Source organism: Bicyclus anynana, chromosome 1 (assembly GCF_947172395.1).
Source record: "Bicyclus anynana chromosome 1, ilBicAnyn1.1, whole genome shotgun sequence".
Classification (NCBI taxonomy): domain Eukaryota; kingdom Metazoa; phylum Arthropoda; class Insecta; order Lepidoptera; family Nymphalidae; genus Bicyclus; species Bicyclus anynana.
Window position 1 is genome coordinate 16838492 of NC_069083.1, and position 17790 is coordinate 16856281.

Here is a 17790-nt window from a genome sequence, read left to right on the forward strand (position 1 = left end):
CTCTACGAGTACAATCTATATTTTAGTTGTATGACTATTGCTGTTTGTTTTACTTAATTCTTATATATTAATAATGAAAAAAATTTAACATAAACATAATATTTACAAAATCACCTATTTCACTATATAATACTAATGTACCCAAATATTTAAAATTGCCAAATTTTATAAATATATAGAAATAAGGAAAACAAACTGCAATAATCCTTCAAATATTAAAGGATTTTTAATCAAAAAAGAAAAGAAGATTCTTATTATTCAACGATTTATTTTTTCTTTTGTGATTATGAAAATATCTTAATGCACTTCAGCAGCCTGATAACATTAGTGCACCAACTATGAATATTGAAGTTTATGATTATAAATAACCACTGATAACATCTACACACTGGTCACTTACAACTGAAGAAGAAGGTGATGTTGAGGACGATTCTGCCATCGACTGGAGTAGTAGTGATGAAGAAAATGAAAACATCGACGACAATGTTTAAATTAATAAATAAGTTTAATTATCTTTTTTTACTTGTAATTATACTTTTTTTATATTTTTATGATATTAAACAAACATTTTTTACTTTATACAACATGGCTATGAACGTAATAAAATTATTTTTTATTAGATATCTTAAAAAATAGTAATCGACTAAGCATTCGCGCTCGCACCTATAGTGGACTTTCGATGTGTCTGGCAAGATGTAAAAACCACGAAAACTGTCCGGCTATTGAGGTAACATCTTTTTATAAGTCCCCAAGTAACATATATAAAATTTAGCTTTTATACTATAACGAAAGTATAATTATAATTTATTAAAGTTTAGGGGTGTCTGGCAGGGGGTAGCAACTGTCATAAGTGTCCGGCAATGGATGACGAGATTTTTAAAGTTATCCCGAAGGAAATATTAAAAAATTGAGCTTTATACTTTAACGAAATTCAAGTACTATTTTATACACCTTTACTACCTGTTACCTGCCCAGGTAACCACAACCCAAACTTTATAGTCGCTGGTCGTTCTTACCTGTATAGGAGACATCTACAGAGAAACTTTCAACTTTTATAAAATAACGAAGGTCTGGCTGTCGTGGGCTCTTGGGCTATTCGTTTACAAGCATTAGGTTATGTGATGAGTTTATGGTGTATAGTTAATGGCGAAAAGTTAAAATTAAAGTTCAAGTTACTATCAGATTTTAATGATATTAAATTACTGAGATCATTGGCACAACATGTTCTCGGAGGTACATAGGTGTAACATAAACTAAATTCGCAGCTCCCCGGGCTGAGAGTTTATATTAAAAAAAGAAAAGCCAAGTATTTCAACCTAGGATTCCAACTCAGAACTCACTATTCTTTTTTATTCTTTACAAGTTAGCCCTTGACTACAACCTCACCTGATGGTAATTGTTGATGCAATCTAAAATGAAAAAGGGCTATCTTGTTAGGAGGAGGATGAAAATCCACACCCCTTTCGGTTTCTACGCGACATCGTACCGGAACGCTAAATCAATTGGCGGTGCGTCTTTTCTGGTAACTAGCCACGGATTAACCTTTGTGAGCCATTGGACCAATTAGACAGTTATGGAGATCATATTACCTATAGAAAAAGTAAAACAACTTTGTTCTTTTATTCACATCATTATTTTTTTCTGGAGAACGAGGGAAATAGTAGATATAATTGTATTTAAAAGCTTTGAAACATTTCAGGTGCGACTGGAGAAAGAGCAAAGGAAGGCATATCCATCAACTGTGGACTGTTAGCCCTCGGCAATGTTATATCAGCTCTGGGAGATAAATCACGCAAAGTTCTGCACGTACCGTATCGAGACTCTAAACTGACTAGACTGCTACAGGATTCCTTAGGAGGTAAATATGTTGAGTACCTATTATATTAAATACCTAGTAACGATTATAAAATGGTGGTTATAAATGGTTCTTAAATGGTGGTTTATAGGTTTTCACTATTTATGGACATTCAATATTATAATTTTAGATTTATGGTCAGACACACTGCATACTTTGTACTTGAGACGAATGCCTAAGTAATATATTATTCCTATATCGGGATATATAAAAAAATTACATCAATAAATAGCTAATGACTGTTGTTATGACCGCGTGTAAACATTTGTTACTTGTACCTTTCGGGAATAGTACTTTTTATCTGGATGATAGATGTAAGGATCCTCGTTCTTGCTATAGAAGAGAGAAGAGAAAGTAAACACTGGCTCATCTCTGCACTGGTATGGCAAGCAGACTACGCACGACCACTCAGGTCGAACGCCGGTGACAGACTGATAGTGTATGTAGTATTGTAGGTATCTATTTAGTGTTACACAAACACTACAATAGATATTGTAATGTTTGTGTGACACTAAATAGATACTCTACCTTTTACTTTTCATTTCAGGCAACAGTAATACAGTGATGATAGCGTGCGTGTCCCCCAGCGACCGGGACTTCATGGAGACTCTCAACACACTGAAGTACGCCAACCGCGCGCGTAACATCAAGAACCGCTGCGTCGTCAACCAGGACCTCACCTCGCGCACCATCAGCCAGTTGCGGCAGGAGGTCGCGCGGCTGCAGCTCGAGTTGGCGGAGTACAAACAGGTACAGTTATACACGCTCGAGTACAACAATAAGAACCGCTGCGTCGTCAACCAGGATCTCACCTCGCGCACCATCAGCCAGCTGCGGCAGGAGGTCGCGAGGCTGCAGCTCGAGTTGGCGGAGTACAAACAGGTACAGTTGTACACGCTCGAGTACAACATCAAGAACCGCTACGTCTTCAATTGAAAATTTAAGGTTTTTCACACTAACATTCAACACCTGTTTCGCCTCTCTATTCTATTTGTATATCTGCCTATATTCTCCTCCAAGAACTAATGTATCACTATTACCCTGACAAGGTACCAGACAGACTTACTTTCACATTCGTATTATTAGTATAGATGGATTAATTTATCAAGTATCTACCCATATTCGGATCACTGCTAAGCTCGAGTCTCTTCTCAGAATGAGAGGGGTCAGGCCGGTAGACTTCACACACGCAGATAATTAAGAAAATTCTCTGTTATGCAGGTTTTCTCCGGTGCAGGACCGGATTCGAAGACAGAGGTCATATCCACTGGGCTATCACGGCTCATATTCAACGGATTAATTTATATTAGATTTAAATTCAACAGGGTAAACGCGTCGTGTCAGAAAACGGCGAAGAAGGCTGGAGCGACGTGGTGCAAGAGAACGCGTTCCTCAACGCCGAGGTGGAGTCACTCCGGCGAAGGATCAAGGCCATGCAGGGAACCATAGAGCAGTTGTCGGCTAGAAACAGCGAACTAGTGGCTGAGAAGGCTCTGGGCACGTGGGCCCCTAAGGATGGCAGCCCGGATGCTTCAGACTGTTCTTTGACCGCTTTGGTGCAGGTGAGTAATACCGAGAGAAGCCTATTATAATACAAGAAACCTAGTTTCTGTATTTTTCTTATGAGATAAGCGTTTGATCACGATTTCAGATTGGTAAGTGTAGATGTGGCCTAAGATGGAAGGCGCTTGTTTAGAAAATGCTTGTTAACTTCTTTAACGATGTAGGGTTAAAAATCAAACCGAAATATTCTGTACATACGAGTATATTAAAATAGAAGAGATGTACGCACTTGTTTATTTGACTGTTTATGTCTTTCGTATTTTATTTAATTTAAAGAAGACCAATGGCAGCGGAGTTGTCCCAATTCAACAACATACCTTTCGTACCAATACAATGAAAAAGAGGGATATTTCCTGTTACTCCGCTATTGATATTTGTCTATTTCTCTTCACGAGTTATGTTCTGTATTTCAACTGTTTCATGACGTCACTTTAACAAATCCCATACAAACGGAGCGTTTGACAAACATATTAGTTAACAATATTCGTTTGAGTTTGACAATGTACATGTAACATTGTGACGTCACAAAATGGACGACAGCGGTTTTGCCGTTTGGAAAATTTGAAAAAAAATACGTGATTTTTAAATTAAGTTTTAAAATATATCCTAAACTTTTATTAATTAATGTCGATATATTTCGGATACTTGTTCCACGTACTACACGAAATTAATATTGTTTATATTAAATTTAATATGATTTAACTACCCTATTAGATTACTGTTGGTGAATTAGTGGATGAGTGGCAGCGTAGATTAATAAAAAGCAACTTAGATTGTTACAGTAGTTGTTGTACTAGTTTCTTTACATCTTTGGTTAATTAAAAATAGACATGTTGGTGAAAAATTTTGACAATGGAATAAAAACGACGCGTGCACCGAAGAGATAAGACCGAAACGCGCGGGCACAGATTAATACTTCACAGACCCATAATACATGTAATGTCAGTTAGACGGAGAATTTTGATTGACACCAACGCAGAGCGCGAGCGCGAACATCCTCCGGCCCTTGAAATGAAGTTTTCAAGCTGAATCGTCACTTGGCAGCAGGCTTAGGCGATTGAGAGCACGTCTTATGGTCCCCTGGGCGGTAGCGATGTCGGCCACACGTGGTATGCCATCTGATCCAGGGTATAGCCTCGCCACTCTCCCCAGCTGCCAGCAGAGCGGTGGAGCATTAGGCTCCTTTATTAATACAAGATCATCCACCTTCAGATTAGTGCATTTGGTGCGCCACTTCACTCGCTGCTGTAGCTCGGCCACATATTCACTGGACCATCTTCTCCAAAAGTGTTGCCTGGCTCTCTCTAGACGTTGATATCGGTCCAAGCGGCTCTCCTTGACTTCGGCAAATGATGGGCCTGGTAGTGAACTAAGAGGTCTGCCAATTAGAAAGTGTCCCGGGGTTAGGCATTGGAGATCATTAGGAGAAGAGCTGAGAGGACAGAGGGGTCGGCTATTAAGGATGGCTTCAACCTGAGCAAATAGCGAGGATAGTTCCTCGAAGGTCAAGTGCGCATTACCCATGACTCTATTTAAATGAAATTTAGCACTTTTTATTCCGGCTTCCCATAAACCGCCAAAATGAGGAGCGTATGCAGGAGAGAATTTAAATTCTATGTTTAACTTGGATGTAAAATCAACAACAGAGTTTTCATACTCCTTAGATGTCAAAAAACTTGTTATTTCACGCGCAGCACCTACATAATTACGGCCCTGATCACTCAGAAGAATATGTGGGATTCCCCTGCGCGAAATCATGCGCCTTAGACTTAAAATATAGGCTTTAGTAGAGAGTTCGCTAACGGCTTCTAGATGCACACACTTATATGTGAAGCATATAAAAATGCACAAATAACATTTACTAATCTTAGCACCCCTACCTTTGCGATCAGTAATCAAAAAGGGTCCAGCAAAGTCGGTACCTACTACACTGAAGGGAAAGCTATTTGTGAGACGGTCTTTGGGCAAATTGCCCATGATATTGGTCATAGTCTCTCCTCTGAATCGCCGGCATTTAATACAGCTTCTAGTGGTATTTCTCGCTAGGTTCCTCCCACCTATTGGCCAAAAACGATTTCTAATAGAGGCCAGTAGGTGGGAGGGACCAGCATGCATCAAACGAACATGCTCATATTGAAACAAGATTTTTGTGAGGTGGCTACTAGCCTGTAGTAAGATCGGATGTTTTTTATCATAGTCAAAGTCAGACAAGACCAGACGGCCTCCTACTCTCAATATGCCATCAACGTCAATAAATGGATTAAGAGAAGACAAAATAGATTTTGGTTTAAGTGGTTCTTTGTTGGATAGTAAGATCAACTCTCTCTGAAAGGATTCCTTTTGTGATATCTTTATCAACAGACGCAAAGAATTCTCACATTCGGAGGCCTGCAGAGGACCTGTAAATTTATCATTGGGATTTCTTGAATTGTGGATAAAACGTAGCAACCATGCATAGGCGCGTTGTAGGTATGTGAATCTAGAAATATTGGTAATGTTAAAAAATGAATCATTAGACTTTTCAACCATATGAACCTTAAGCTCGGGTAACTCTACCATACTTTTGTTATGATCTTGTGAAGGCCAAGATTCCTCTGACCCTAACAAGAAATCAGGCCCGTGCCACCATAGTGGGCAAGGGCTTATGTTGGAGGGATCCACACCACGTGACACTAGATCTGCAGGATTTTGAGTTGTAGGGACGTAACGCCACAAACTAGAGTCTGACACTTCCTGAATTGCTGTTACTCTATTGGCCACAAACGTTTTTGCTGATTTAGATGTCTGTAGCCATCCCAGAACAACTTTGGAGTCTGTCCAATACACATGGCGATCAATTCGGCATCGCAAAGCCTGAGTAACTGAGTTAGAGAGATCTGAGCTTAAAAGAGCCCCACAAAGCTCTAAGCGGGGGATAGTCTGCCGTTTTATAGGGCATACTCTTGATTTAGCACAAAGTAGACGAACCTGAACTTCACCTTTAGCATTGCAAGACCTAAGATAAATACAACAACCATATGCAAGCTCAGATGCATCACAGAAGCTATGCATTTCGATTCGAATGGGATTCTCGATTAAAACTTGTCTAGAAATTGATAGATTGGTAATATTTTGAAAACCTTTTACAAATGTACGCCACTCGGACTCAATGTGAAGTGGAACCTTATCATCCCATCCAAGCTTTGTTTCTGACCAAAGCCTTTGGATGATGATCTTGGGTTTTATGGTGCAAAGAGAAAGAAGACCAAGAGGGTCAAAAACCTTGAAGGTGCAAGACAGAATGGTTCTCTTTGTAATTACGCCTGGATCCGAAAACTTAATAGGGAAATTAAGTCGGTCAGACGACGACGTCCAACTTATTCCTAATGTGCTAGCAGCATTACTAATGGAAAGGTCACCTTGCGCGTTAGACAAGGATGAATTTAGTAACGCAGTAGAATTGGAGCGATATTTCCTTAGGTGAAAGCCTCCAGCTGCAAGAGCCCCGCTAACAGATTGTTGTATATGAATCAAATCCTCCTCGGTCTGAGCTCCTGTCAACAGATCATCCACATAGAAATCACTTTTAATTATGTCGGCAATCCTAGCCTCAGAACACTCCTGGCCACACTGCCATAGACAACGTGTGCTGAGAAAGCTGGAGCTAGCAAAGCCATACGTAACTGTATTCAATTGTAATGTTTGCAAAGGCTGTGTTGGGTGTTCCCTCCACAGAATTAGCTGCAGGTCGCGATCTGATTCATGTACAATGATGCTCCTGTACATCTTCTCTATGTCTGCTGCTAGTACATATTTATATTGGCGAAAACGAACTAATATATTGAATAATGAATCTTGAACATTAGGTCCAACCATTTGGAGGTCATTGACCGAGAATCCAGAAGTTGTACGGGCAGAAGCATCGTATACAACCCTGATCTTGGTTGATTCGGAATCTAGTTTCAAAACTGGTAGATGAGGAATATAGTAAGCTGTATCAGGTGGGATTTCATTATACACAGATAAATGTCCTAGGTCTGCATATTCCCTCATGAACTCAACATACAACTTTTTTAGTAAAGGTTGCTTAATGAATCGCTTTTCAAGTCTAAAGAATCTTTGCTCGGCTAGTGTGTAGGAGTTCCCTAGACAATCTCTATTGCAACGAAGTGGGATTCTCACCCTGAATTGACCATTGTCATGGCGGCTGGTAGTCTCAAGGAAGTGCTGTTCACACAGTCTTTCTTCCTCAGTATAGCTTGGCTTAGATGGGACCTTTTCAAGTTCCCAGAACTTAGAAATTTGATTAGATAGGTCATCATCACTGCAAGCCAGATTGCAGTGGATGGTTTTGGATGTCTTAGACACAGATGGAACAATACCTATAGGGCCTCCTATTAGCCACCCTAGTAGAGAGCTGCGTAAAGTAGGGCAATGCTCACCAAGGGAATGATGCTCGGTACCTATGATACTCCAAAATAGTTCTGCACCCAGGATCATGTCTGGTTCAGAAGGTATATTGAACGTTGGATCCGCCAACTGGAAATTAGAAATATTGAAATGGTTTATATCAAATGTAACTTTAGGTATATTGCCAGTGAGTTTAGGCAGGACAAGACAGGTAGTAGTCGTAGAAAAGTCACTGCATTTTGACTGAATGCGCACTGAGCAACGTTGTGTATTAACATTTAGCTTTTGGCCGCCTATACCCATAATCTTGGTTGTAGTGCTCTGAGAAGCCAACCTGAGCTTTGTTTTCACTGATGCTGACAAAAATGAACATTGGCTCCCACTGTCAAGAAGAGCTCGCACTACCATTCTTTCATTAGTGGAGGGGTTGATCACATTTACCATGGCAGTGCACAGCAATACCTCAGTTGAAGACAAGGACGACATAGAGACTGTTTCAACAGGAGCGCTCGGCTCATCCACCGACTCAGGGACATGTATAAGGGTGTTGTGGCGCTGCCTACAGATCTTGCAGCCACCTGGCAGCCGACAGTGCTCAACATTGCAGTTGTTGCGAAGACAGTTTCTGCACAAATTTAAAGAGGATACTAGAGATAGCCTGTCCCGTATAGATTTAGCTTTGAATGCTAGACACTCATAGACTCGGTGGTTGCCCTTGCATATCGAGCATGCAATGGCTTTTGTACTAGAAGACGTTGTGGCAAATGATTTAGATGTTTGGAACTTGTGTTTTGGAGAGCAGGGCATATCCGCACTGGAGCTGCGTCTAATATTCTTATTTTTATTGATAGTCTCAAATACATCAGCCCGATTTCTCAAAAACTCAAAGAAATCATGCAATGTAGGCAAGTCCCTTATATTACTCCTACACTCCTCCCATTTGAGAGCTGTGGTAGCATCCAGTTTCTGAGAAACTATGAAGATTATGATCATGTCCCAGCTCTCGGTGGGCAACCCTAGTGTGTGGAGGGCACGTAGATTTTCTGAGATATGGTCTATAATAAATCTTAAGGATTTTTCAGATTCCCTAACCGTATCAATGTTAAATAAAGCCTTTAAGTGATTATTTATTAGTTGACGTTTATTATCATATCGTTCGCAGAGAAGCTGCCATGCCTTGACATAATTTTTATCCACGACTTCCAAGTTACTTATTACACGGGCGGCCTCTCCCTCTAAATAGGAATTTAAATAATAAAACTGATGGACATCTTTAATTTTGTTATTATCATGAACTAGGGATGTAAAAATATCTTTGAACTCCAACCACTTATAATATGAACCGTCAAATTTAGTAATTTGTATGGTAGGCAACTTAAATCCCAACAATGATCTGTCCCTATCATCCTCATTAGAGCAGCAAGAGTGCGAGGATTTTCTTGGTGAGGAGTTGTCAGCAATTAATTGTTGGGCAGTAGCAATACAGTAACAGAAATCTTGTTCAAGAATATCTCTAATATTTAATTCGACTTCTTGGCTGTCCACATTTAAAATCTCAATCTGAGTTTGCAATTCATCAAACTCAGTGAATAATCCCTCAAATCTACTTAATTTAATTGATAGCTTACTGATTTCTACTTGTGGGATAGATTTTGAATTACTCAAAATCTCCAAAGTATTTTTAAATTTAGTGAGACGACCTTTAAATGAGCTACGCTTTGACGTTAGTTCTCTAAGGGCAGTATCAAAACTCTCTTTTTCCATTTTAAATGATAAATAAAGTCAACGTTACGGTAGGTACGCTCCTCGTTTCTGGCGATAAACTCGGCGGTCAAGGTTATGAAGCTGATAGTTGACAGCTGAAGTCGCTGCAGGCTCTCGCCGTCGAGCGCGCAGTTAGACGCGAGGCGTGGAGAAGCCGCTGAAATAGATTGTTTGTGCTGGGCTGTATTACAAGTTCAATGACCTTTGGACTAGGTTAAGTTTACGACAAAGTTAAGGTTACTTAAAAACGCTCGCGAAAAGCACGTGGTTGAATACTAGTCACTTGAGACCTTCGGAACAATTGTTGCAACAGTTAGAGCCGGGAACACAGGCGAGAAAAGGATTGATGAGGAACGGGCTCACTTTATCGCTGGGATCGCCGTCGAGCACCGCCGTCGCTCCTTTTTTCTTTGTCTTGATCTTGATCCGGCCGAAGCGCAGTTTATCCAAAGATTGCAAGTCGTGTATCACGGTCGCCAATTTTGTTGGTGAATTAGTGGATGAGTGGCAGCGTAGATTAATAAAAAGCAACTTAGATTGTTACAGTAGTTGTTGTACTAGTTTCTTTACATCTTTGGTTAATTAAAAATAGACATGTTGGTGAAAAATTTTGACAATGGAATAAAAACGACGCGTGCACCGAAGAGATAAGACCGAAACGCGCGGGCACAGATTAATACTTCACAGACCCATAATACATGTAATGTCAGTTAGACGGAGAATTTTGATTGACACCAACGCAGAGCGCGAGCGCGAACAATTACAAAGTATATTTTGTTGTTAATTAGACACTGGACATTTGAAGAAATCGCCAAAATGCAAACACTGACTATTTAAAGCTCGATGTTATTGTTTGTAGGGCTACGTAACAGAAATTGAAGATCTTCGGGCGCAGCTGATGGAAGCCAACGCGTTGTACGAGGCTAACAGGAGGCGAGAGGCGCGAACTAGACACGACTCGTCGTTGCTGGACACATCCTCTGTACTTGACGAGGCTAAGAGGGAACTGTATAAAGTAAGTATTATAATAAAGCTTTTTACTATAAAATAATCAATTCTGATTGTGTAAGTGTCGTAGGCTCCTTAATGGTACCTCAGCGGCGTCACCGGGGGGTTTGGGCAAGCGCAGAAGCAGATGGGGCCCGAAGGAAGAGGCAGCGTATATGTACGGAACGACTTTCTAAGGGCGTCTCCTTTGAGACTCGGACCTCGGCTTAAAGGGAAGGGTGTTTTGGCCTGAGTGTATCAGTCCGGGCGGCCCTGAGATCGTGAGTTTTTAGCCCACGTCTGGGTGACGTCAGATATCGGGGACCTCGTCTTCGTCGGTGAAGACGCTGTGTAGCTTGTGTTTGTGTTGCCTGGGAAGCATTGTCGTTCGTTATGTCATCGTCAGGATCGTAAAGGACGTTATGATACTCCACTAACTTAGCACACAAAGTTTAGAACAATGGTCTGCCCTGATATATAAATACATAGCTCAAACGACTAAATGGATTGCAATAAAATATGGCGCACATATAATAATTATGACGTACGCATCAGCTAAGAAATTCGCCCCCCAATATTCGTTTTTGTGTGATTTTAAAGATCCCAAATTCACGAGGACGAAGTTGCGGGCATCAGCTTGTTAAAATATGTTTGGAATTTCGCCAAACAGTTATTTGCTATTTAATGACAAATCATAGAGTAATTCCAATGGAACTCTATCATAATGAACCACACTCACTCTAATTTAATTTTAACAGGAGAAAGAACTCCTAGCCCGGAGTATGGGTGAGTTGGAGTTCCAACGCAAGCTGGCAGAAGGTTCCGGAACAACTCTCATCGGAGAGAGAGAGCGCGCAGAGGGGGAGAGCGCGGGAGACTCGGACCCCTCAGACAATGACGACCAGGAACAACAGGCCAGTGATTCTGATGAAGAAGACAATGAAGCTAAGGGTAAGTGTCACTCTTAGATAATAAGTGATCGTGCTGCTCAAAAGTCTCCGCGAACAAGGTGTGTCTGTGACCTGAAATAGGCTAGCAATCTGATGTATTACAGAATTTTAGTTGCTTCTGTTGATCGAGAAATCAGAAATTTTGCATTAAAAGATTTCATAGCCTACCTAGCAATCCAGAAGATAGCAAATTTTGATTACGTACTTCCAGAAAATGTTAAAAGATCAGTTTCCTCTTTAAGTAAAAGGAGTGTGTTAAGAAGGTTTTTTTAGATACCGGTGTTACAGGTTTATTAGGAACAAATGGACAAAAGTCTCTACCCACAAAACGCCTCCAATGCACAACTCCAACAACTACATGCTGATTTCTCCAGAGTACTTCCTTCTAGCTTTACCTTCCTAGGGTCACATGACAGAGTACGAAAGTCAGTAATACTTATAATAATATAATCATTCGTCATTAATATCAAAAGATCCTTCATTGAGAATATGTAACAAACCGGTCAGGGCTTTGAACACTGTAACTCCTTCGCTAATCTGAGGTTAATATTACGGTATATTTTCTAGGACAACGTCTCCTGACAGCGCAACTTGCTGCGCTAAGCGAGGACATAGACACGAAGGCTCGACTGGTGGACCAGCTGGAGGCATCGCAGCGCCGCCTCGCCGCCCTGCGCACGCACTACGAGCAGCGCCTGGAGCAGCTGCACGCGCAGATCAAGGCCACGGGCGAGGAGCGGGACAAAGTGCTGGCGTCATTGAGTGAGTGTGACTCCTAGCGAGCTCGGCTTTGGACCAGCTGGAGGCGTCGCAGCGCCGCCTCGCCGCCCTGCGCACGCACTACGAGCAGCGGCTGGAGCAGCTGCACGCGCAGATCAAGGCCACGGGCGAGGAGCGGGACAAAGTGCTGGCGTCATTGAGTGAGTGTGACACCTAGCGAGCTCGGCTGTGGACCAGCAGGCCGCCTCTACGACGTGCCCTTGAAATATTATAACTTTAAACAGTTTTAAAAACTAAAAGACACGCTTTTAGCACACACAAAAAATTACAAATATTGGATTTAAGTCACTTGACTATTTTTTCCTGACAGCAAACTTTCCTTTCATTTGATATCCATATCATGGGGTGGATTTCAAACAACCAGTCGGTCATCTTGGGGAGGCCGCCATATTGGATTTGTTATGACGTTTCTTAGCTAGTCATGTATTGTCATCAAAACTCAGAGCGTGTGCAATATTTCATCCTAATCGAAGACCGGGAAGTGGGTCAAATTAAGATTCCAAGATTTTCTTACATACATGGTTACAAGTAAAGCGGTAATTACGCTAAGAGAATGTTTAGAAAGAAATAATTTGAATTTATAATATTTATATTGTTATCAGCGACACAATCGTCCCAACCGACTGACAAGCTGAAGCGTATCAAGGACGAGTACGAGCGGCGCATCAGCACGATGTCGCGCGAGCTGCGGCGCCTGCAGGCCGCGCAGAGGGAGCACGCGCGCCTGCAGCGCTCCCAGCAGCACACGGCGCAGCAGATACACGCGTTGCGGAACGAGCTCACCGGCCTCAAGCGAGACAAGGTATGTAACAAATATAGTCTGAGCGATACATGTCAGCCTTTGACCATTAATAACAGGACCTGCCTCGCTAACCGTTACCCCTCTGGCAAAGATCAAAAATCAATGATCTATCGCATTTATAAAAACTGTTGCTATACAATCGATGTTTCAATGTTGTAATCGTTTTCGTCCTGTAAAGAGCTCCCTGAAAATGCCGGTTTGTGTAGTTGAATGGTATAAAAAAACAGCCAAAAACTTGCAGCCAAGTCTTGCAAAACGTTATACGTTAGTTTCATTTTGCAAAATTGCCGCAGCAACTCTCTTGGGAACTTTGGGTCCCACCGAGGACATCAAACGATCAAGGGCGCATTTTATTATACATACAGAGAAGTTCTACATTCGTTATCAACCCATATTTAAGTTGGAGGTGCATGCCCCGGACCGGATTCGAACCCACACCCTCCGGAATCGGAGGCAGAGGTCATATCCACTGGGCTATCACGGTTCTATACTTCTACATACAGGGATGTTATTAGTATTGCAAGTTAATGACTACCAGCATTTTTCAAGTACCAAAGTACATAAAAGTAATTTAAGTATATTCTTTCTAGTTACAATACTTGCTGGCTTATTGATTTTTAATTTTCCTCTGAATCATAATATATAAAACACATTTATTTCTAGGTAAAATTAGTACAACGCATGCGCACTGAGTCTAAGCGACACGCTCAAGCGGAAGCGATGAGAGCTAAAGAGGTGAGTACCATATATAAACACAAATAATAATTTACGCCATAATTTTTGGTTGATAATATAATCATGGTTTTTGTTTCACTAAGGTGGCTCAACTGCGTAAAGAATCCCGTAAGAATGCAAACCTGATCAGAAGCCTAGAAGCGGAAACCAGACTTAAGGAACAGGTATGATCTACTTATACAATATACATAGAATATAATTAAAAACAACCCTTCATGCAGTCGGGTAAAAAATCTGCTAATTTTTACCCGACTACCCAAGCTCAAGACTTCTAACACTTAGTAATCCCTGACACTTTTAACTATGGTGCACATCTTTCATACTCTGCACCACTAAAGCTAAATTTCAAAAATCCTTTCTGAGTGAATCTTTAAGTCACAATTGCTACCCTCTAAAATTCAGGCTGTTGGCTTGCATCATATCGAAATTTTCTTGAAAATTGATTGATATTAATAACTGAGAATAGAAGATTATTATTATTTATTACAGGTACTAAAGAGAAAGCAAGAAGAAGTGTCACTATTGAGGCGAGGGCATCGTGACAAACTCAGCAGTCGCGCTGCGGGACGATTGCATGGTATGTCATTTGATTTTAATACAATCAATCAATTAGTCAATTAATCGATCGTTAAAAATATCAACCATAAAAAGTTCCATAATACACATAATGTCTGCTCTTTGTTAAATGTTTTAAAAATAATAAAAATCTCAAAACACTTCGATGAACTTACAAAATCGAACTCAAAGTATATGACAGATGGTGCAGTCCGCGTAAAATAGGAAATAATGATCAGTTCTCTATATTTTTTGACAGAGAATATTTTTAACCGACTTCTAAAACGATAGAGGTTTTATATTGGGCTGTATGTATGTTTCTTCGTGTTCAGATCGCCGAGGCAGGTCTCGAATATCCGGGCGCGAGCTGTGGTCCCGCTTGGAGTGCTGGCTGTCGCGCGCGTGCGCCGCGCGCTGCACGCTGGGCGAGCTGGAGGCGACGCTGGAGCACCAGCTGCGACAGAGGGACCGCGCCACCGGCTCCAGCGACCCCGAGTCGAAGGCCATGCTGAGCTACCTGAGAGACGCCATTGCTGATACGCAGTCGCAGATCATGCAAATTGAGGTAAAGCGAAAAATATATTTCTCCTTTTTATGATCACTTCAGATATCAATCATGCCAGTAGTCCTAAGGTACGCACTACGATACCTTTTGAGATGTAGACGAGAAAAAGTCGGGACAAGACGTTTAATGTCGCCTGGGTATTAGCCACAGGGAATAAGATCGAAAGAAAAGAAATATCCTGAGCATACTGGCCAATATATATCCGTTAAAAAAAGTGTGTGTCAGCTCCGACCCACGAATGTAGATTACTCTTTCAGATCGACTGTCTAAATAGGTGTATGTTGTCCCGCAGCATACACTATGTACGTCTCAATACCTACTCCTGAAAAGTGAAAGGTGCGCAACCGAGGAGCAGCAGGCCGCGGCGTGCGCGCCCGCCAACAGCGTGCACATGCGTGCAGGCGCGCTAGGGCGTGCCCGCACGCCTGTGCACGCTGTTGGCGGCAGCGCAGGGTGAAAAGTACGCAAAATAGGTTGCGCACAAAAACGTAACGCTGTCATTTTACTGCCCTTATTTTTTTCATACCGGGGGCTATATATGCTAAATCAATTCTTAAGGAGTAAACTTAAAAAACCCGACAAACTTGCGGCATTGCACCGATTTTACTATGTTATATAATTTCGTTTATCAAATTGTAACATTTTTTTGTGCAGGAAGAAAACGAAGAGAACGAGCTGCCCCGCCTGCTGGAGCTCGTGGACACGGAGAGCGCGCGCTACGCCGTGGAGCGGCTCGCGGGCGCCGCGCTACAGCGCGCCCACGACGCCGCGCGACACGTGAAGGCGCTGCACGACACGCGCGCGCAGCTCACCGAGGTACTGCACTATGCACTATCTCTCTCTGTCTATATCACGTTAGACAAAGAGAGATGGATATGAATTCAAAACTCACACTATCGAGTTATAAAAAAACCTTCTGATTGAGTTCTAGTACTTACTCGTAATAACCCAATTTGTCAGCCCAACTTGGTAAAACAATTAATTTCATTTCAAAAATGTCGTTACAGAATAGCAATATTCCTGTTAGAGCTTGTGAAACAGAGATCATAGAGGTTGTTGTAATGTGCAGTATATGAAACGTCTTACGTTTAATGCAACTCAAATTAAGTTTACTTTCTTAACTTCGATAACTCACTTGCGTTTAATAAATCTGTTTTTTTATTAAATACTAGCGCCCGCAACGTCGTCCGCGTAAACTTCATTTTTTTCACATATCTCGCAGAATCTATCGGGATAAAAAGTAGCCTATATGTTGCTCAATAATCTCCTCTATTATTTGACCAGAACTGGTCACCGTCCAGCCGTTCCTAAGATGAAAGAGCCTCGACTGACAGATGAAAATTAAAAAAAAAACTCGATTGCGTTTTAGTATCTATAAGCACTTAATAAAACACCGTTGTTTCAAAATCACAGACAAACACTTCAATCTATACTAATATTATAAAAGCTGAAGAGTTTGTTTGTTTGTTTGATTGAACGCGCTAATCTCAGGAACTACTGGTCCGATTTGAAAAATTCTTTCAGTGTTAGATAGCTCATTTATCGAGGAAGGCTATAGGCTTAGGACATATTATCCCCGTATTCCTACAGGAACGGGAACCACGCGGGTGAAACCGCGCGGCGTCAGCTAGTTTTATTTATATGTACTGACTAAAAGTTACTTATCTTCAAATTAAATTATGTATACAGTTGGAAGAGAAGTCGGAGCGAACAGCGAGCGCACTTCGAGCAGCTGAGGACCAGAACCTCAACCCGTGGGGGGTCCCTCCGGCGCTGGCCGCACTCCTGGCCAACGTGTCATCGGGTACCTCCACGCGATCCGTCTCGCCTGTTGACACGTCAGTACTCTTTTTTTTTTTATTCTTTACAAGTTAGCCCTTGACTACAATCTCACCTGATGGTAAGTGATGATGCAGTCTAAGATGGAAGCGGGCTAACTTGTTAGGTACCTTTCGGTTTCTACACGGCATCGTACCGGAACGCTAAATCGCTTGGCGGTACGTCTTTGCCGGTAGGGTGGTAACTAGCCACGGCCGAAGCCTCCCACCAGCCAGACCTGGACAAATTAACCCAGGACCTCCGTTTTGTAAATCCACCGCGCATACCACTGCGCCACGGAGGCCGTCAACTCCTTCAATGTTTCTCATTACTCATTGAGTGTGCATGACCCAAAAACATTCTGTTTACAGTTTTGAACTCAGAAAAGCACGCAGATTACAATTTTGCATGTTGCTGCGTTGTTCTTGTGTTTTTTTTTAATGGATTAGCTGTTAGTGTGAATGTTCACGCTCGCGCTCTGTGTTGGTGTCATTCAAAATTCTCCGTCTAACTGACATTACATGTATTATGGGTCTGTGAAGTTGTGAAATATTAATCTGTGCCCGCGTCTTTTTATATTGTAAAATTTTTTCACCATGATGTCAGCCTTTACTTACCAAAAAATGTAAAAGAAAGAATTGTTACAACTGCTGCAAAAAATCAAAGTTGCTTTTTATTAATCAAAGCTGCTACAAAGTCATTAACAGTGATAATTTCATGATAAAAGATTTGTATTTTCTTAATAAAACAAGCAAACTGATACAAAGCATTTATCCTCGTATTATGCACACTCAATAGCTCCTCACAGCGCCTGGTCTAACTCCATATACTCACCGTTTGCAGCCCTATCGCAATGTGACATGTTTATCGAGTTTTTACTATATGCAAGAGTATGACTCCTTCGTCTACCTCCGTGTAATTACGTTACGTCACGTTATCGATCCTGAGTCGCCTGCATCCAGTGAATCCCTGCGACTGCGGGGGCTCGACCAACAACTGCGCTTTCTTGTACGGGGTCGCCATTCCA

At 41.6% G+C, this 17790-nt stretch overlaps 1 protein-coding gene across 2 annotated transcripts in view; it reads left to right on the forward strand.

Moving 5' to 3' along the window:
- The window catches only part of LOC112051020 (kinesin-like protein KIF21A), a 91346-nt gene that overhangs the window by 52715 nt on the left and 20841 nt on the right, over positions 1–17790 (forward strand). For both annotated transcript variants that reach the window (XM_052882509.1, XM_052882513.1), the window contains exons 6-18: positions 1700–1858; positions 2403–2605; positions 3181–3417; positions 10431–10586; positions 11317–11509; positions 12076–12270; positions 12891–13090; positions 13754–13825; positions 13909–13989; positions 14315–14402; positions 14713–14945; positions 15600–15761; positions 16635–16783. In XM_052882509.1, the coding sequence (XP_052738469.1) occupies positions 1700–1858; positions 2403–2605; positions 3181–3417; positions 10431–10586; positions 11317–11509; positions 12076–12270; positions 12891–13090; positions 13754–13825; positions 13909–13989; positions 14315–14402; positions 14713–14945; positions 15600–15761; positions 16635–16783 (2128 nt within the window). The remainder of the gene's footprint in view (positions 1–1699; positions 1859–2402; positions 2606–3180; positions 3418–10430; positions 10587–11316; positions 11510–12075; positions 12271–12890; positions 13091–13753; positions 13826–13908; positions 13990–14314; positions 14403–14712; positions 14946–15599; positions 15762–16634; positions 16784–17790) is intronic.